A 22,238-nucleotide genomic window follows, 5' to 3' on the forward strand; every position below is an offset into this window, starting at 1 on the left:
ATTCTTGAGTGGAATGAATCTCTCTTCTCTGTCTTTTTAAAATCATCTGTAATCATTTCATCACTTGATTATGTATCTCAGTAATAAGTGAACTGGCACCATTTGCCAGTTAAAGAGAATTTTAAATGTTTCATTTAAACTAATCTGCTCTGTGTTCTTTTAGTTATGTTGGTTTTAATTTTAAAGAAAATGACAACAGAGAGAATACTTACAACAGGTAAGTAGTTTTCTTCCTAGTCCCACTGTCTGTCAACAAGGCAAAACAGCACTAGCAATTACAACCAACCAACTCTGAATATGACTTGCTGAAAAGCCACACTTTGAAGTGTTGTTTAAGGACAAGGAAGCCTTAAGGGGGAAACAAACATGAGAAAATATTTTGGTATACTAGAAATCCCCACCTGAACTTACTGACGCACACCTTCCAGGCTTCTGATGCAGTACATTTTGATCACTTGTTCCTCAAAGCCCACTGAAGCATAAAGATGCCTTCCCCAATGAAATAGAGGCAGGAAAAAACAATTCTCCCCCGAAATCTGTCCCATCCGAAAAAAACACAAACACCCCTCCAGGTGTTACCATACAAATAATAATTGAAACAACAACAACAACAAAAACCTTCTACTATCATTTCAGGGGTAAATTAACTGTCTAGCATTTTCTTAGATGACCAAAATAAAACAAGCAAATAAAATATTTTACAGAAAATGCAAGTTTTGTTTGCAGTTTCAAAAATCATCTCTATGAGAGCAATTTTCTAGGGATAACTGAAGCTTATCACTGGTTTGAAGCATGTTGTGCTTCCTCACATCTCCAATAGCAGTAGTGTATTGGAAGTGAATTCAGAATTAAATGTTTGCTTCTAACAATCACAGTAACAGTGTAAAGTAGAAATGGTTTATGTTCTCTCCTACAATACTAAATTCAGACAAACAAAACACATAGCAAGCTACCTAAGGCCCTTAGAGCTCTCCTATATCTGTGTACTGTGTATCTGAGCATCTGTATGGCTCCCACTTGGCTTTTTGCTGCAGTTAGATGGTTCCCTTCATCATCCTATTTCTAACAATCCCATTTTTCTTCCTGTGTTTTGGATATATTTCTTCAAATACAGACTTGTGGGATCCTGCAACACAGAAAGGGTTCTAAAAAGATCTGCTGCTTTCTAACTTCAGTTAAGAGCTCAGTTTCCAACAAATGAGAACTATTTTCTGATTGCAGATGGTGTCAGGATTTTTCTTCCTTCAAAGCTAAATACTTTGACAAGACAAAGATTCTGCTATATTTTCAACTACTTCTGCTATGTCACTCTCAAAAGTCAGTCTCATTCTTTGAGATCAGTGTACATTTAGTTGCCTTATGCCTGATGTATGGGTATAATGTGATGTGATGTTGGTGCTCCAACTACTTGAAATATGTTAAGATGATGACATGACCTAGACTTATGATGCTCCAGAGCTTGAGGTAGGAGAGGAAGAAAAAATAGTGAGAAATAAAAGATAGTCAGGAGGAAATGCTTTTCTTACTTGGCAACTTGAGAAGCTGCCTTAAATGCCAATGACAAAGTTTTGTCCTCTACTCCTGGGGGCATACTTCAGAAGATATCCTTTATTTTATGATTTGGATGTTTTCCCTGTAGTTGCACACTGGGTTAGCTTTTCATTTTCTATGTATACAAAGGAGACTGGAGAAAATAACTGGAGATTCTAATGTGATTTACTGAAAACCCTGAGGTTAAGACACCACATTTTTGTTACGACACATTTTTGTTTAGGGAAGTCATCAGCTGTTGATTTACATCCTGCTTTCCCAATAGAATCCACCTTTTTTAAACTATGATGATCCCTGAGATAGTTAAATCTTTCATGTTCATGAGGAGGCTGTTTCTACAGCAATATATTTAGAAGTTTTCAACATTAAAAAAACAAACAACAACAACAACAAACAAAACTCACAACCACATGGAACTGGAATGCATCTTTATCAGTAGGGTTGAGGAGCCTGTTGTCATTTCCTCTTTCACCATGAAAGGCTGTCAATATGGCAAACTCAACATGTTGTCACAGAACACAGCAACAACCTGCACTCATGATCTGTTGGCACCTAGGCTGTGATTTTAACTTCTCAGATGCAAGTAATTGCCAAGCACAGGAGTGCCTAACATCATCTTCTGCAACCTTAGGCTAAAACAAGCAAACAAAAAATGCATTCTGATTTATTTCAGAAGGATTACAGATTGCAAGTTTCATCTAATCAAGACTAGAGTCTAAATAAAGGCTGGTAATTACAACCAATGAAAAGCGCGAAGGTGAATGGACAGTTTACATCCAGTTGCAGAAACAACCATGACTACCTTCTTACCAGCAGTCAGTACTGTGCTCCAGGGCATGAGGAAGAAAGGTACTAACCAGATTTCTTGAGCTACAGTTCAGTATTGCAATGAGCATTTTCACAAAATGATAATTTTGATGTGTTTTGATTTTAAAATAATAATATAAAAGCTAAATGCATAATAAAAAGATACATCAATGAAACCTAGAACACAAATGACATACCTTATAAAACAAGAACAGATGGAAAAAAATATCAATGAACTAAAAATGAGGTGCAAGAAGTTTTAGCCTACTTGACAGGCAAAGGCATGAACATAATTCATGTTGACCCTGATGGGTCTGTTTTTGTACTCCGAGGTTAGGAGGATGAACTCAACTTAGGTATGACATCAGAGTTGCTGTTTTAGACATGATCATAGAACGATAGAATAGTTTGGGTTGGAAGGACAGTTGACCCAAACTGGTCAAAGGGATGTTCCATACCATATGGCATCATGCTGAACAAAAAAAACTGGGGGAAGCTGATTCTTGGGGAAGGGCTATGCATTGGTTGGTGGATGGTGAGCAATTGCTTTATATATATACATATATATATTATTATTATCATTATTATTACTTTGACTTCCTTTTCTGTCTTATTAAACTGTCTTCATCTCAACCTAAATTTTTACTTTTTTTTTTTTTTTAAATTGTCTCCCCCATCCCACTGTGTTTGGGGAGAGGGGTGGGGGGGAGAGAGGGGAGGAGAGTGAATGAATAGTTATGTGATGCTTAGCTGCCCGCTGTGTTAAACCACAATAGAAGCACTAAAGCTGCTCTTCCCTCCTCTGTTTTAGGTAAATGATTTTGAATACTCATGATGAATGTTTTCTACAATGAGATTACTCTGGGTAAGGTCTCCATAGTTTGATCATCATGTAAACTTAACATTGGCCAACGATAAAATGATGTTTACTGCTTTTGAATGTGTGCCAATTTTTCCTACTTCAGTTAAAAATTAAAAATGTAGTAGTTTCTTCCTCTTTCACACCAGAGAAGCTACACATTAATAAAAAAAAAAAAGCCTTTACTAGAGAAAAATTAAATTGCTCAAAACTCTTTGTTTGACGTGCATAAATATAGAAAAGAATATCCTGAGTTGGAAGGGTTCCTCAAGGATTATCAAGTCCAACTTCTGGCCACACACACAGGACTACCTAAATATTAAACCACTACGTCTGAGGGAGCTGTCCAAATACTTGTTGAACTCTGGCAGGCTTGTATGAATGAATAAAAGCTTTGGCACCTTGGAAGTTTTAGCAAATCATTTCTCAGGCAAAATGTCTAAAAAACTAATTATACAGATATGTGCAAAACATTTTCCACTTTTGGTCACTTTTCATCAGTATGTTGTGATGAATGGCACATTTATATTTGTGTCATATGTTTCTACATCTGTCATTGTAAAAGCACTTCAGTGACCCAATATTTACATCAAGAAGGCAGAAAAATCACAGTATATGACAGTTATTTTTTTTAATGTCTACTCAAGAAGTCATTGCAGTAATCATTACATGTGCCACTTCTATTAAAAAAAAAAAAAAAAAAGAACGAAACTAGAGAGAAGAGGGGGTGAGGGAGAGTGGGCAGGGAAGCCACCCCGTACATTTTACCTTAATGAGGCAGTGTATGAATACATATAATGATTTCTCAAAGTGTTTGAATATGTGCAGCTTTAGGGAAAAGAACTGCACTAGAAAGGGGATAGGGTAAGTACCACTCAAATGGAGCCATTATGCTTGCAGCTATTTGGGTACTGAAATGAGATAAAAGCTACATCACAGGCATAATGACTTCAAGAAAAAAATAACTGATATATCTCCTGGCAAAACAGATTATGAAACCTTTCAGTTCTGCTTTGTATCAGCGGTCTAGATGATGAAACAGAAGAAACAGCACAATTTCCCTACCCTCAGCAGAAAGACATAAGGAACTACAGAAGTGCTGGTCAGCCACTGACCAGCAGTACCATTGGTATAGACATTGGGGTAAATTAACTAAGCATCTGTGGTCCCTGTGCGTTGTTCCTCTACTTCTTCCTCACCCTTCCCTCTCAAAATTCTTGCAGAACACACAAAAGACAAGATCAGATTAAATTTATTGATAAGTTTTCCTCCACCTCAGGTCAAGAAGGGGAAAAAAAAGAGAAAGAAATAGAAAAAATAGGGAGTAATGTTAACTTATTTCTTACTTATTTCTCAGTGGGACTGAAATCAAAACTTGCCAGAGGAAACTGAATCAAGCCTAGAGATTCAGAAACACATAACATCACACAGAGCATGGGATGAAGCTGTAATATACTCAAAGTTTATATCTTCCAACAAATATCTTAAAATAGCAGTTCTTTCCAGCACAGCTACTGTCATTGTGACAATTAAAGGAAAAAGCCTTAAACTGTATACTGAGATAGAAACTCTCTTATATTTGGAACCTGCTGGAATTCAGATGTTACCTTTGCATTGTGGACCTCTCTCCAAAACAGGATAAGAGCTCAGCCTTAAGATGACAGAGTTTTGGAAGAGTTCCCTGTTGACCTAAGATCACAAGCTTGGATAAATTGAAAAGCAGTCTAATTGTTACACACTGTGTCACAAAACAGCTTCAATGAAAATTCTTCCATAAGCAGTGCATTCATTTGAAAAGTTCCAGCTAGCACTAAGTAAACATTTTAGTTCTGTTGGGGGAAAAAATAAAACAAAACCAAAAACCTTCATAAATGTACATAGTTCTTATTTCATAAGTATTTGGAAAACTGCTGAATTTCCATTATAATACCCCAAATTTTTAAAAGCTGTGTTTCTGCTGCAGGAATAGATATTTAAATGTGAAATATCAAATGTATTAACCCCACTATGATGACACAAAATTTAACTGCTTGATTCCTCATCACTACCAAAACACAGCACTGTCAGTATATAGCTCTGGGAGAATACAAGGACAATGGGGCTCTGGAATTTCTTTGACAATACGAAGTAGTTCATAGATACTGTGAATAGCTGCTGGAAGCACATGTATACATGTACTTCCAAGATTTTGATTGCACTCTTAAATGGCTGGGATATCTTAGAAAACACAACAATTTTTAGTTACCAAAGCAACATCTGTGAAGGACAGGACTCACTGTGACATTTGGCAGTTTACTAAATTAAGACACACTAAAGATGGACATGGACTATGCCCAGAAATATACCCAGAAGCTGTCTACTGTAATGTAATTTTCTTTTCAGTTTTTCAAAGAAAAAGATGACTTTTTTCTTTGACACATTTGGGACATGTAATACATTCTGACTACATATGGGGAAAAGGCAGAGGTAGTTAATACCTTCTTTGCCTCAGTCTTTGGCAGCAACACTAGTTGTTCTCCTGGTACTCAGTGCCCCGAACTGGCAGGGACAAGGAAACAAAGACCTCATAATCCATGAGGAAATGGTTAGCAACCTGCTACTCCACATAGACGTACACAAGTCTATGGGCCGAGATAGGATCCACCGGAGGGTACCGTGGGATCTGGCAGAAGTGCTCACCAAGCCACTTTCCATCGTTTATCAGCAGTCCTGGCTATCAGGGGAGGTCCCAGTAGACCAGCAGTTGGCAAATGTGATGCCCATCTACAAGAAGGGCCGGAAGAAGGATGGGGGAAACTACGGGCCTGTCAGTCTGACTTCACTGCTGGGAAGGGTTATGGAGAAGATTATCTTGAGTGTCATCATGCAGCATTTATGGGAAAACCAGGTGATCAGGCCCAGTCAGCATGGGTTTAACAAAGGCAGGTCCAGCTTGACAAACCGGATCGCCTTCTACAACAAGATGACATGGTCAGTGGACAAGGGAAAGGCTGTGGATGTGGTCTACCTAGACTTCAGTAAGGTTTTTCACACCATTTTCCACAGCATTCTCCTGAAGAAGATGGCTGCTCAAGGCTTGGATGTGTGTACGCTTCATTGGATTAAGAACTGGCTAGGTAACTGGGCCCAAAGAGTTGTGGTGAATGGAGTTACATCCAGCTGGAGGCTGGTCCCTAGTGGTGTCCCCCAGGGCTCAGTACTGGGGCCAGTTCTCTTCAATATCTTTATCACTGATGTGGATGAGGGGATCGAGTACACACTCATTAAGTCTGCAGACAACACCAAGTTAGGCATGAGTGTTGATCTGCTCGAAGGTTAGAAGGCTCTGCAGAGAGATCTGGAAAGGATGGACCAATGGACCAAGGCCAACTGTATAACATTCAACAAGGCTAAGTGCCAGGTCCTGCACCTGGAGCACAACAACCCCATGCAATGCTGCATGCTGGGGGAAGAGTGGCTGGAAACCTGCCAGGCAGAAAGCGACCTGGGGTATTGGTCGATAGCCAGCTGAATACAAGCCAGCAGTGTGCTCAGGTGGCCAAGAAGGCATACAGCATCCTGGCTTGTATCAGAAATAGAATGGCCAGCAGGACTAGGGAAGTGATTGTCCCCCTGTACTCGGCTCTGGCGAGACCACAGCTCAAATACTGTGTTCAGTTTTGGGCCCCTCACTACAAGAAGGACATTGAGGTGCTGGCACATGCCCAAAGAAGGACAACGAAGCCGGTGAAGGGTCTAGAGAGCAAGTCTTCTGAGGAGCAGCTGAGGGAGCTGGGGTTGTTTAGCTTGGAGAAAAAAAAAAAGAAAAAAAAAAGAAAAAAAAAAGCTCGGGGAGACCTTATTGTACTTTACAATTACCTTAAAGGAGGTTGTAGTTGAGGCGGGGATCAGGGATCGGGCTCTTCTTCTTTGCATCAAGCAATAAGACGAGGGTAAACAGCCTCTAGTTGTACTGGGGAAAGTTTAGGTTGGATATTAGGAGAAATTTATTTACTGAAAGGGTTGTGAATTATTGGAACAGGCTGCCCAGAGAAGTGGTTGAGTCAGCATCCCTGGAGGTCTTCAAGCAACATATAGATATAGAATTGAGTAGCACGGGTTAGTGGTGAACTTGTCAGGGCTAGATTAAAGGTTGGGCTAGATGATCTTAGAGGTCTTTTCCAACCTGAATGATTCCATGACTCTATAGAATATGTGAATCACTGTGGTGGTTTCACTCTGATGGGCAGCTAAACTCAACCACAACTGCTCTCTCACTCCCTCTCCTCAGAGGAACAGGAGAAGAAAATGAGATGAAATGGCAAGGGGGTTGGAACTAGAAGCCCCTATGGCAGGGGGTTTGGAACTAGATGATCCTTGAGGTCCCTTCCAACCCAGGCCATTATTCTATGATTCTATAATGCAATATCTGTGATACAGTACCCTCAAAAGCTAAAGATCCAATTTCTAAATATAAAATTTTAGTGACTTTTCAAGTTATTGCCTCTCCCCTTAAGTTTTATAGGTAAGTGAGGGTGCAGCTTAGTCTGCAACATTTTCCACTAGTAGAATTATCTGCAGTACATGTGAAAGCAGTATGTAATCATTAAATCATCTTGTTTTTGTAAAGATGGTTACTTGCTTTGGTAATAACCCCAATCTTCTTGTGAACTTGTTTTTTCCTAGGAGCAAAACTATCAAGTTACTTTTTATGTTACCTTTTTATTAATTTCTTAGGTGCCAGTTCTACCTGAATGAAGCATAGGATATTTAAAGTGTGTATAAGCATCTTGAGTAGTAATTTAATATAGAGGTGTTTGTTTAATAGATTGGGTTCATGGGAACATTCAGATTTGACTCTTGGACTAGAGAGAGAAATTCAGTTAAAGATGTCTATTAAAATGAAACATCACTATCATGTCATATGCAGAAATACTTTTTATATTTAGTATACTCCATATGCTATTCATTACAGCTAGATCTGTAGGTTATTCATTTCACCTTCCCCCCCCCCCCCCAAAAAAAAAAAAAGTGTGAACCGTAATTCAGTTAGTTTAGGTTCCTTTTCAAATATAGTGCTAGTAATGCCAGACGCCTGCACAATTTTAATACTAAAATAATCTGATAATTCAGCTCTTATTCTAATATGTTATATTGCCTTTTTTTATATGACAAAATATGTGTCATTACCACGGAATTCTACAGATATATGTTATTCATGAAACACAGTAAAGCCTTCAAATAACCTGATTCTGTCTCTTCTATCTCTAGTACATATATTACTAAAAATACTCTCTATCAGTTCAGATCACGGTTTAGATTGTGAATTTTCATCTAAGAATGGAGCTTATCTCCCCACCTTCAATGTTTAAGATGATAATTAAAAGAAAATAAAAGCTGTAATAGATGCAATAAACAGTATGTGTATAGGTGATGTGCTACGAATAATGCTTTGCAAAGCTATCTGAGAATGATTGTCAGTAGCCTTCCAGTTTTAAAAGTGGAGGTTAAAATCCTATCAATTTTCACATATTTCTTGCAGTCATTTGCATTTTAATGAAGAAACAGTTCTGTTAACTTCTTATTTTTAAAATTTAAGTAATGAGTTACATGAATATTAGCACAAAATGTGTTTTTCTTGTAGTAAAGAACTGCTGATGAGAGCAATTCTTTTAAAATGGAAAATTATTTTTACACAGCATGCATGGTATACAAATGCATGAGAACTAAATCTCCTACGATATCCTCTCACTGGCTATGAAAAGTTCACAGAAACTCTGGAATTGTTTGTACACAAGGAACATTAGGAATATGAAACTCTTAATTTTCTTATCTGCTTTTTTCCAGTTTTGGACACGCTATTAAGACATTCTACTGTATATTTATGTCTAAAATAAATGAGCAATGCTGTGTTTTTTTCATGCCTGATACCTCTAATGCACTGTATTTTCACTTTACAAAGTTACCCTTGAGGAGTACCCAAAAGCTATATAGCTAGTGCTGAACACAGCAGTTATTCTGTATAGCAGAAATCGCTATAATATATCAGGAATTCTTGGCATTGTTCCTTGCAGTGCCTGCCTGATTAGTTACTGATACAGTTCAAGGTGCTAGTTATGATTTAAAAAGCCATAAATGGGTCAGGATCCACTTATTTGAAAGATTGCCTTTACACCAGTGTCTCTCAGTACAAATTGGCTGACCTCTCTCCAGTGCAAGAAGGACTTAGATCAGGACTTAGCTTAGATCAGGACTTAGCTTAGATCAGGCTCCTTTTTTTTTTTTTTTTTTTTTTTTTTTTTTCACATAGTCATTTATTATTCAAACACATAAATTAATGGCAATATGAAAGAATAGTATTCTCTGGTCCTCCAAAAAGCTGTCTACGTACAAGCCCTTATTCTTGGGTCTGTTGCATGTGCTGTGCACCCCTCTTCAAGTCCCCTAGAGAGGCAGAGTTACTCTTACTGTTTCAACTTGTAATAGTACCTTCATGTTCAAGCTGCTGATGCTGAAATCTGAGGAATCACACATATGCCAGACTTCCAATGCAAATAATTGAAATCCAAACATATTATGCTGGCAGCTGGGGAGAGTCAGGGGACACTTCTGTTGTATCAACTGCCCAATATTTCACATCAGGAAGAAGAGCTGAGACAATTGTCATGTATTAACAGATTAAAGAAATGATGAACTCCTGGAACAAAAAAATGCCCCTTTTTCATTTTTCATTATCATATTTTTCTGTCTCAACATGGCAATGCAGGTGACTAAGACAGGATATCTGTGAGAATGCCCAGATGGGATATTATCCAAGCAAAACCAGTGTTAAAGGCAGAAAAATAAAAATTCCACACAACAAAACCAAAATTTCTGAGACCATATATATCACTTCATTAAATTACTTGAAGTTAATTAAGATAAGTCATTCTAACACCAGTTAAAAAGATGACAGAGAGTCACACAAGAAAACCCAAATGTTTAATTTTTCTTGTAAATAATTTTTATTCCCTTCCTATGGTGGTAGATGTGGGAAAATCAATAATACCTGGATAGAAAAAAATAATCTGACATGTTGAGAAAGTTGCCTTTGGAAATACCCCCATGAACCACAGACATTACTGAAATAGTTTTCAACAAATATAAAACCACTGGATCTGAGGATCATAGAATATCCCGTGTTGGGAATGGACCTTCAAGGATCATCAAGTCCAACTGCTAGCTACACATAGAACCACACAAAAATTAAACTATATGTCTGAGAGTGTTGTCCAAACACATATTGAATTTACCAGGCTCAGTGCTGTGACCACTTCCTCAGGGAGCCTGTCCCAGTGCCTGACCACCCTCTTGGTGAAGAACCTTTCCCTAACACCCAGCCTGACACTCCCCTGCCCCAGTTCCATGCCGCTCCCTCATGTCCTATCACTGGTCACCAGAGAGTAGAGCTCAATGCCTACCCCTCCACTCCCCATTGTGAGGAAGCTGCAGGCCACCATGAGGCCTTCCCTCAGTCTCCTCTTTCTCTAGGATGAAAAAAACAAGTGACTCAGCCATAAGTCTTCCCCTCTAGACCTTTCACTGTCTTTGGTGCCATCCTTTGAGCACTCTCTAATAGTTCAACAATAATAAGAACAATAATATTGTTCATATATTGTGGCGCCCAAAATTGCATACAGTACTTGAGGTGAAGCAGCACCAGCGCAGAGCATGACAATCCCCTCAGCTGGCTAGCAATGCCATGCGTGATGCACCCCAGGGTGTGGCTGGCCCTTTTGGCTACCAGGATAAGCTCATATTCAATTTGTCATCTACCAGAACCCCCAGATCCCTTTCCAAGGAAATGCTCTCCAGTCTCTCATCCCCCAGTCCGTACATATATACAGGGTTGCCTCATCTCAAGTACAGAACCTGGCAATTGCTCTTGTTAAATTTCATGTGCTTGGTGATTGCCCAGACCTGTAATTTGTCAGGTCCTCTCTGCAAGTCCTCCCCACCCTCAACAGAGTCAACAGCTCCTCCTAATTTAGTATCATCTGCAAATTTACTTTGTATGCATTTGAGGCCTGCATCCAGATTATTTATAAAAATATTGAAGAGCACTGGCCCCAAAATGGAGCCCCGGGACACCCTGATAGTGACTGTCCACCAGCCTGATGTAACCCCATTTACCAGAACCCTTTGAGCCTGGCCCATCAGCCTATTGTTCACCCATAATATTATGTATTTATCTAGCTGTGTGCTAGACATTTTGTCCAGAATAATACTGTGAGAAACAGTATCAAAAGCTTTGCTGAAATCCAAAAAGATGATAAAAATGTGCTGATACACAACAGTTTTGGTAAATAGCTATACATACATATATATATATATATAATATATATATATAATGCACCACTGATGATACAAAGGCCTGTTAAAGTTAATTAACAATTCTAATTCAAAAAGCTTATAAAATGGATTAGCTACTGCTTTCCTCAGAATATACTGCATGGTGACTACAGTTGTTATGACCCCCTGAAAAGCTCTCAACAATTATTTATCTTTTGCCAAGAAATATGAATTATGAAATTCCCCTTTCTCCCCCCAAAAAAAAAGAATTAGCAAATATAATGCACTTACCTGTCATGTTGCAGTAGACTTTCAAAGGTCCCAGTGCCCCACTACCATCTGGATCTATCCAGTAGTAATTTGAAGTTTTGCCCAAGTGTTTGTATGCTTCACAAGAGAGTTCATAAATAGCTGGAATAAAATAAATACAGCAATAAGGATCTTCAAATCCTGGAGCAGAAAAAATCCATAATAACAATAAATTGACTTGATTTATATAAAGATCTATACCTTTGACATTAAAATAATGTCACTAACTTTCATAGAAAACAAAGTATATTTCCAAAAATTACAGAAGTGATTAAAAGCTTAAGGCATATAATTTTTTTTCCCTCTGCACATAAGAAAAAGTCAGAATAGGAGGAGAATTCCAATAACTTGGGGAAAAGTGTCAGAGGGGAGGAACAACCAAAGATTTTTCAAGAGTAACTTAAAACCTTTTTTTGAAAATACCTTGGTTTAGAACTTTGTTTATATAGTGTTGGTGTTTGGTTTTTTTTTAAGTTTTATATTACAAATGAAGATTTCTATTGATCCAACATACTTTTACCTTTAGTTTTCTTTCAAGAGATACATCAAAAAGGTTTTGAATTTTCTTTCAGTAAATATTAGAATTTTTTAGGTATTGTTATTACTCAGAATAAAATAGTTTCAAAATTGTGAAATTTCTCACTACACGCAATACCTGCCTCTATACAGCTCTGCAGTTACATTACTACATATCTACATAACTATGACTCCATCCCAGCAAGGTCTAAAATTTCTCAGTGTTTACTGGAAGAAGTTTAGCCAACTTAGCAGAGGTTTTTTGTTCTTATTTTTCCTTGACCTCTGTAAACCGCTTTTTATTTCACCTCATAAAACTTCTTGTCAGGTTGTGTTATGAAGCATAGCTCAGATATCAGAATATAGTAAGCATTGTTGAGATGCTTTTCTAATAATACACCTTGTTTTCCTTGTAATGCGTGACTATTTTGATGTGTAGTATCCATAAACAAACAACAAAAAAATCATTTTATGCACAGCAAACTTATATATTTTAAATTTATACAAATATTAATATTTTAAATGCAAATTTGGAGGAAAAAATAACTACTACTTTTTTTTGTTGTTTTTTTTTGGTAAGTCTTCTCTCTTGTCCAAGGACCAGATGCTACAAGTTTTTTGTTTGAAATTAACCAATCAGCTGCTAAAAGAAATGAAATGCTTGTTTAACCAGACTTCATAACCACTCTACAAATTAATCTATTTGTTGGCAATTCTTACAGCTGATCTGCAAAGACTGGATTTATTTCAAATGTCCATAAGGATGAGCTGTTTTGTTGGGCGCTGATCGTAAGTGGGTGACCGATCACATACATATATGTGCACACAAACACTTAAAGACCTCCAAACAACTATCAAGATGCAGGAAGGACAGTGGAGCTGAAAAGAAAACTTCAATTTTGATGTGGCATAAATGCAAAGCAAAAGATTATTATATAGGCATAAAGAGAATCTCTTTGTTGATGCTACAAGGAAAATAATTTTCTGTAAGGTTTTACTTGTTCATTACAGGGTCTAAAGTCAATTTAATATAAAAAGTAGACATTGTAATTAAATTGTGAAATATTCCAAGACATTTCCCCTCCTTGCTCCCCAAACTAAGATCAACAGATTATTTCATTATCAAGGAGACACTCTGCCTGTTTTCAGACATTTTACACAGATTTTCAGTTACAAGATATTAAGTAATTCATAATCTTTTTGTTTGTTTGTTATTTTTCTTCAGAAATGTATCTTTAACTCTCAACATATTATCTCAATGTAACCACAAAATAGCATCTCTGTTAACATAGTTGTGATGTGTCACAAATTTTAATAGATCCATTCAAGGTCAAGCAAAGAAGATTACAAATACTCTTTATGATTTTCTGGAAATTTGGGGACTTTTTTCATTTTCTAAACTATTTCAGAAAACTGAGGGAGCTTTGTAGTATCCAAATCTTTATGTAAAGCCACATTTTTCTCCAACTTTGCTCCTTTCAAGAAGATAAGTCAATCTTTGAACAGAGATGCTACTGGGAAGAAAAAAAAATGTTAAAGTGTTATAGAGAAGACAAAAGCTAACAAGTTATACTGTTCATTTATCCAATGACATGGAATAGTTTATGGAAAATTAAAGTGTTTAGATTCAATCCCCTGCCTTCTATTCTTCTCGAAAGGGAGAAATAAGTGGTTGGTAGTTATTTAACAGCACAAAAGGGATAAATTTGTGTAAGTCATCATTTGTTAAGCATCAACCAAATGTTGAACACCAAACAATGGAAATGAGGATAGTTCTTGAAACAAAGACAAAGCAGTGAGATATTCTAAATAAATTCAATTCGTGGAAAAATATATTTATGAGGATGTGATGGGGTTTTGGCAGGTTTTATTCTTATGTAGATGCATACCTATAGACCTTGAAAACATATTATCAGGAATAAATAAAAATGAAACGATAGATCTTGAAGTAAGAAGCAGTAATGTACAAATCATGTAACAGGAATTCAGGAACAAAATGAAAGGATAAGTGAAGTTAGTATACTGACAGAATAATTTGTAATTGAGATTCAATAGGAAGCAATCATGTTCTGGTATATGGAGACACTTGATGAAAGAAAAAGACATGTTTCAAAAGAAATGTTGAATTCAGATGTCTAATGGTAGTCACTAATATAAACAGCAGAACAGAAGTAGAAAGCCTTACGAAGATTAGGCTTTGAAGGGAAGCAGGGTAAGACATGATACCAAGAACTCAGAGAAGTAGAAGACAGGATGCCACAGGATCACATCGTGATTCAGTCCTTCCTTTTTTGGGCTTTTGAAATGCTGCAGATAGATTAGTCAAACGTGTAAGGGTGAAAAGGTAAAAATAGAAGCTGTAAGAAACCCAAAGAAAACCTATAACAGATGAAAGGACAAGCATTTAACAAGTCATTGCTTCGGAAGACACCGAGTTCATTAAATCCCATATGAAAATGAAAACAAAATACAGCAAGGAAAAGACCATGGCACAGTCAAAGCAAACAGCTTAAATCAGAAAACTGGGGAAGGTTACAATAAAGAAAACAATTAAGAGATCCAGGAAAGACAAGTCAACAAAATTCAAGACTTGGATATAACATCTATAGAGTACATATGCAAATAAGGAGAAATGCCTGCAGGAACAAGAACAGGAAGAGGTTTAGAGGTTTTTACTGAGGATTTCTTTTGGGAGATAGGAAAAATAAATAAATAAATAAATAGAAAGAAGAAGAACTGAAAGACACAGGGCAACAGATTTGTGTTTTTCCAGCAAGTAGGAGTAAAATAGCAAAAATGTTCATTTGCTTTCTTGGCAGCTGGTCCAAATACACAATATATACTCTTAACAGAATTCAGAATATTATTAAACATCAAAATCTTTCAAGATGAAGATAAAACTCACTACATCTGCATTTCTGGCCAGAATAGCAACTTCTAATGTAATACATGCAGGTATTAAATCAAAAGAAGGTTGATAATATTCTTTCTGAGAAGAAGAGGAAAAAAAAAAAACACAACAACAACAACAAATCAACCCACCCAAAAAAATAAACAACCAACCAACCAACAACAACACTGAAAGAACACACTCTACAAATGACTTTCTCAATCAACTTGACATTCTTTCATATCACATCAAAAACTGTAATTTAGAAATAAGTGATGAAAACCTGGTCAGGACAGAACAGTGATCTGAGTTCTGAGGGTCAGGGAAAAAGTGCAGAAGAAAGTAATCAACAACAGAAAGAGCACAGAAAAGATGGTATAGCCTTTTTTGAGGTTTAATCACCTGAATAATACAGATAAAACTGAGGCCACCAAACCCATTTTATGCTAAAATTTGAAAGGTGTTGGCAGTGTTCTATCATAGAGTAAAAAGAAGTACAAAAAGAAGAAAAAAGAAAAATCTCATTTAAACTTTTGGTGTAAAACACCAAGCTTCTTTAACTGTAGTAGTCTAAGCAGAAATCTAGTCATTTTAATCAGCTGACAAAAACAACTACCAATGCATTTTGTAGTTCACTACTGACTAAGCTAACATCCATGGCAGTGAGCTTTAGCACAGCTTGATGTGTGAAGTTTTTCTTCTTACAAAAGTTAGGCTAGGGAAGCAGAATAAGGGAGAACAACTTAGGAGTAAACCAAAAACTAACACAGAAATCTACATCATTTTCATTGTTGTATATACTCATGGGTTCTCTTCTCCTAGAACTGCTTACCTGAACCCCAAAAGGGAGGTAGTGATCAAGGAAGACATTTCTTTCTTAGTTTTAGGATCCTACATTTTAAATATCTGGGTAAAAGTAAAGAGTTCAGACAACAAGTTTACATAATAGAGTTTTTTCTAGCTCAAGATTGTTTGCCAAAAGTTGGAAGCAGTCATCTCTTAGATTTAAATGTCTGTTTATTCATTGAGGGAAACGTGGTCTTAATCCTGTTTTACTTTCTGACTGGAGTGAAGATCAAGAGTTACACCATGCAGCTTACACAGCTGCTGGCACTGCTGCTGGTTATTTCTAGAATGCAGAATAACTGAAATACAGAAAGCATTTAAGAACTCTTGTCACTTTACATGCTGTTCCCACAGGGTTCCAGTAGCACCTTGGTGAACTAAAGATTCTGCAACACTATGTAAAAAGGCAGTTTTCATTTAGGGCTAACAAATATCTTCCTTTTATAAATATAAAACTCATTATAATTATGAGACCTAGCTTGACAGTCTGCACTATGTGACATAATGAATGTGTTGAAATGCATTTTGTTTCTGTCAGTGAATATGTCTGCGGCAGGGGATAAACTCCTCTAAACTGCTGCTAATGCAAGAGTAAATCTCCTTAGCTTTATGAGGGTGTAAGAAAGGTGTAGATTCACAGGAAATGATGGAATTAAATGATCATAAAAGTGACAAAATAGGAAGTACATCAGATCCACAAAGTCCTGCTACTCCTCTCCATTAATTTCAACTTCCCAGAAAAATATTGAAAACTAAATAGAATTATAAGGTGCTTGGATTTAGGTCACCCAAGTTGGTTTCAGCTCCTGAGCCCCTTTAGAGGGCTTAAAAGCATAAACAGACAAGAAAGGGGAAGAAAAAACAAATTTACTCAAGAAATAGTTTTACAGTGAAATGGCGTACCTGCAATTTTAGAAATTAACATTAATTGCAAAATCTTTCTGACTCCACATGTCTAGAGTTGTACTTTTTGAGTTGTAATTGAGAGTTGTAATTTTTTATTATACTGTGCAGTTTTAGATCCTTTCTCCAGGAATGAAATACCAGCAAAAATGGAAAAGGAAAGTAATCTTTGCAAAACACTGAGATTATGCCTGACCACATAAAGATATTGCTATGTTTCAGCAATGTTCACAGAAATACATGTTTTATGCATTTTGAAGTACCTATTATTTTTAATTAGAACATTGAAATTTCCCCAAATACCCAAGTTATAAGTACCTAAATACCATTAACCTCACATATCCTCAACTTCTGAGGTTTTTTTAAAAGGCACGCTTTCATCAAATTATAATACACTTTAAAGTTACTGTCTTTTGACTGGCCAAAGACAAAGCCATTGCAGTCATGTTTCTGGAATGTGGGAGATTAAACCAAGAGATAAAGCCAAGAGCAAGCAGAATTTCTCAGCCTTAACTAGGTTACCCCCACAGACAAAACTGAGCAATTTCAGTCCTAAAGGCAAGCATAGCCCCTGGCATCTTTACACACCTTCAGTGTGAAATTAATATTTGACTTTTTTTTTTTTTTTTTTTTTGTTCCTGGGATACAGCCATTGAAGGGGCCCTTGGTTTGCTCTTGCAGTTGGGCAGTTCAAACATGAATTCTAAGAGCTCAAAACCATACCATCCTTGCACTGTGGCCATGTGAGATTAGTAAGAACCTATTACACACAGCACAGCTATTTTACTCATGGAAGTTCAAATGAAAGATAACTTAACCTTATCTTAACCCTGGTTTAGTTCTGCCATTATTAACACAATTAAATAATTATAACATCGTTATACAAGATGTTCCAGGAGAAGGTTGTTCAGTTGGGTCCAAATTACTTTTGAAGAAAAAAAAAAAAAAAGATAAGAGAGAAGAGGAGAAAGAGTGGAATCATTTTGCTGATCATATTTAGTGTTAAGAGCAGAATCACATGGCTGAGATGAACCTTAAAGATAATCTAACCGATCTTGGTCCCAAAAAGCTTTATAACATCTATTTTCCTGACAGAATGATTAAAAAGAAACAAAAAAACAAAAACAAAAAAAAAACACTCATCAAGTTCAACAAAGAAAAGCACAGAGTTCTGCACCTAGGGAGGTTTCCCCCAGATGGCAGCTAAGTATTATGCAGCTGCTGGGTCGCTCTTCACAGGTGGGATGGGGGAGAGAATCAGGGAAGTAAAGGTGCGAGAGCTCGGGGGTCAAAATAAAGACACTTTACTAGGTAAAGCTAAAGCTGTGCATGCAAGCAAAGCAAAACAGTGAATTCATTCACTACTTCCCATTGGCAGGCAGGTGTTCAGCCACTTGTGGGAAAGCAGGGCTCATCATGCTTAACAGATTCTTAGGAAGACAAACGCCATCACTCCAAACGTCACCCCTTCCTCCTTCTTTAACCCAGTTTTTACTGCTGAGCTTGACATCATATGGCATAGGATATCTCTTTGGTCAGTTTGAGTCACTTGTCCCAGCTGTGTCCCCTCCCAGCTCCTTGTGCACCCCCAGCCTCCTACCTGGCTGGGCAGCATGAGAAGCTGAAAAATCCTTGGCTCTGTGTAAGTACTACTCCTCAACAACTAAAAACATTGGTGTGTTATTACCACTATTTTCATCAAAAATCAAAAATACAGCATTGTGTGAGCTTCTATGAAGATAATTAACTCTATCCCAGCCAAAACAATGACAGGAGGAACAATCCCACGCAGCAGGACATGCTGGGGTCCACCCAGGTAGAAAGCAGCTCTGCAGAAAAGGACCTAGGAACCCTGGTGGACACCAAGTCTAACATAAGTCAATACTGTGCCTTTGCTGCTAAGAAGGCTAATAGGATCCTTGGATGTATTAGGCAAAGTATCATCAGCAGGTTAAGAGACGTGATCCTTCTACTCCACTCGGCATCAGGGAGACCACACCTGGAATACTGTGTCCAGTTCTGGACCCCCAGGACAAGAGAGACATGAAGTCCTGGAAAGAGTCAAATGGAGGGGTCACAAAGGTGATGAAGGGACTGGAGCACCTCTCCTATGAGGAGAGGCTGAGAGAGCTGGGACTGTTCAGCCTGGAAAAGAGAAGGCTCAGGGGGGATCTTATCTATGTGTATAAACACCTGAGGAGAGGGTGCAAAGAAGACAGAGCCAGGCTGTTTTCAGTTGTGCCCAGTGATAGGACAAGGGGCAGCAGGCACAAAATGAAAAACGGGAGGAATAACTTCTTTGTAGTGTGGGTGACTGAGCACTAGCATTAGCCCTGAAAGGCTGTGTTATCTGTAGGTTTGTGCTGGTGTGCCTTGCCAAAAAATAAATAAATAAATAAATAAAAAAATCACACACATAGAATACACATGAAGGTCTTTTAATTAAATGGTTAATTACATAATTCTGCAGAATCAAGTGCTTGGCAATCTTTCACAAAGCAAGCACACCTCTCACTCGAATCACCATTATTTATACACAGCTAACTTGTGAAACTATCTCTGGTTACTTTTGATTGGTTATTTTAGCTCACATAACTTATCTCTGTTGAGCCTATGCATTACAGAGGACCAGCAAGGAGGGGAACACCAATCCCACAATTCCATACATTTACATTTGTTATGGGCGTGTTTTTTTATATGTTAACAACCCTTAAAGAGCAAATGGTTACCATGGGTCAGTCTGGAATCTTCCTTCAGCTGTTTTCCTCCTTTTTGTTTTCTAGCTTTCATCACTTATCTCCCTTGCTTCTACTAGCTCAAGGCTACCAGTTTGCTGGTTCTCTTCAAGGTTTCCTTGTTCTTTTAAGTGTAAGACGAGAATTTCCCTCTTTTGAGACAATGAAACTCACTTTAAGGTTTCATAGTTCTCACCACATAGTTCTTGTCCATTTCTGCTAATTTTAAGAAGTATTCTTTATTATCCATATCTCATTTTGCTAACTTTACTTGGTTAGGTTTGCTGAACCAAGCACTATACAAATTTAGACACCTAGGCATGTATTGCAAAACACAACTACATATGACTTTTGTAACTACAATTAATATGATAACTAAAAACAGTTCTTAACATCCAAAGTCTTGCAAGCATGACCACAAACAGGAAAAAGCTGGTCTACTAATAACGGTTGCATCCTGAGACACTTCGTGAAATAAATAGATGCTTGCCAGATTCTGTTGATATCTGTCTGAATTTGCTTCTTCTCATTTACATGGAGTCTCCTTCCTTGGAGACCTTCAAAAGCCACCTGGACATGATCCTGGATAACCTGCTGTAGGTATCCCTACTTGAGTAGTGGGGTTGGACCAGATGACCTCCAGAGGTCCCTTCCAACCTTAACCATTTTGTGATTCTGTGAAGGTAAACCAACAGATGGAATTATGGTACTTATGGCTAGACCAGTGTACATTTCTGGACATTGCTGCATTGGTTGTCACATGGCTAAAATTTTCCATCCTTCGTGACTGAGCACAAGCTTTCTTCCTGCTGCCATTGATCTAAGCTTCAGCTTTCTTAAAGCTCTGAAGTTATGGATTGCTGCTTTCCCAGCTGCTGTACATGCCTCACACTCTCCCTTCCCCTCCTACTGTGAGCTAATGAACTTGTAAAGGATTCTCATTATTAGTGCAATATTCAAATATGCCCTGTAGAAATTGAAAGGAAATTAAAACACAGAGAAAAATAAAAATAATAAGATGTGTGGAAATTTGCCAAATTTGTGTCAAGTTGAATTTAGGCTCATTTTTGCTGGTGATAAACAAGACAATTACCATAGTGGTAACCAAGGGAGGAAAGTAGAAGGTAGGACAAGAAAGAGCATGATTTTATTTGCCACTGGGATAATAAAGAACTCTGTTGCCATGGGGGTGAAAACTGCAATATGAGTTACCAGAAAGTTGTTCTACCCAGGAATTTGCTATAAATATAGAATAAAAACATTCCCTTTATAGCTAACAAAAAGCTGTTTCCGTTCCTCTGTTAAGGTTGTTCTTTCATTCCTTTGGGGAGTGTGGAGGGAAGAAAAATGAATTTAGAAACAAATGCCTGATCAAAAATGGATTTTTTAACAAACCTAGCAGTGATTTAAAATTAGAAGCCATAAATTAGGCAATTAGCACCATTGTCACAACGCCAGCCTACAGACATCTCAAGAAAGAAGTATAATTAGACACCAATTTTTAACAAGGTACTTTGGAGAATGACTTATCATTCAAGGACAGACAAACATATTTTTTAAAACCACATTCTGATATGGTTTTCCGTGACTGAAATAAACACTGTTCAGGATGTAAACATTTGAAACTGAAAATGGCAAGTCATGCCAAGCTCCACATAAGGCACGGATTCGTTTTAAATGTGGATGGTTTGGCACATTTGTGTAGCTGTAAACCATAACCATCTGGTGGGGGAAGACTGACAAAGAAAATATTGGATATTCACAGTACTTGTGCTGGTTTTACATTGGTTCCAGCCACAGAAAGCTTCAGGGATGCTGAGTTTGAGTCTTCTCCAGCTGGAGTCAACAGGAGAACAACCGATACCAACACAATCTTCCATGCAAAAGGTTTCAAGATTGGTATAAAGACTAAACTTGAAAAATCCATGCCCCTGAAGAAAGGGTATGATTTCTGCTCCCACTCCCACTTACTTTGTACTGACAGGGCAATAGAAAAGAGGAGACAAGGTGCAAGCCTGAATTCACAACTTCCCAGCTGTGTAAAACGAACACCTGATTGCAATATGAAGTGCACTGAAATACACCAATGAAAATCTTAGCAAATTATATGAGGGTCAAAAGTAGGGGAAATGTAAATTTAGGTAAAAGTTTTGGAAATATCTGGAATACTATTTTAATACAAGATGTCTATGAGTGGTTACAAACAATAAAACTACATTTTTTTCCCCACCATGTTCATACCAGTTCTTTCCTGCCTTGGATAACAAGGTGTTTGGTCTACCTTAAGTCCTGAACTTCCTTATCAATGTTAAATAATGCCCACCTGCACAAAGATACATTCTCTTTACAGAGTGTGAAGAGATTATAATGTCAGGTTTTATTATGAATACTAATTCCAAAAATGCATTATTCCCATGATAATTTAAAGAACCTTAATTGTTACTTTTACAGACCTTGACAGTTGTATTTGTCACTGTTTCCTGACCCTCTCCCAAGCCTCACCACCTCTGTT

At 37.4% G+C, this 22,238-nt stretch overlaps 1 protein-coding gene across 1 annotated transcript in view; it reads right to left on the minus strand.

Annotated features, from left to right (window-relative positions):
- CNTNAP2 (contactin associated protein 2) overlaps positions 1 to 22,238 on the minus strand; it is a 1,164,016-nt gene that overhangs the window by 360,580 nt on the left and 781,198 nt on the right. Inside the window, exon 12 of the mRNA XM_066992162.1 lies at positions 11,819 to 11,938. Within this exon, the coding sequence (XP_066848263.1) occupies positions 11,819 to 11,938 (120 nt within the window). The remainder of the gene's footprint in view (positions 1 to 11,818; positions 11,939 to 22,238) is intronic.

The sequence above is a fragment of the Anser cygnoides genome, chromosome 2 (genome assembly GCF_040182565.1).
Source record: "Anser cygnoides isolate HZ-2024a breed goose chromosome 2, Taihu_goose_T2T_genome, whole genome shotgun sequence".
Lineage (NCBI taxonomy): Eukaryota > Metazoa > Chordata > Aves > Anseriformes > Anatidae > Anser > Anser cygnoides.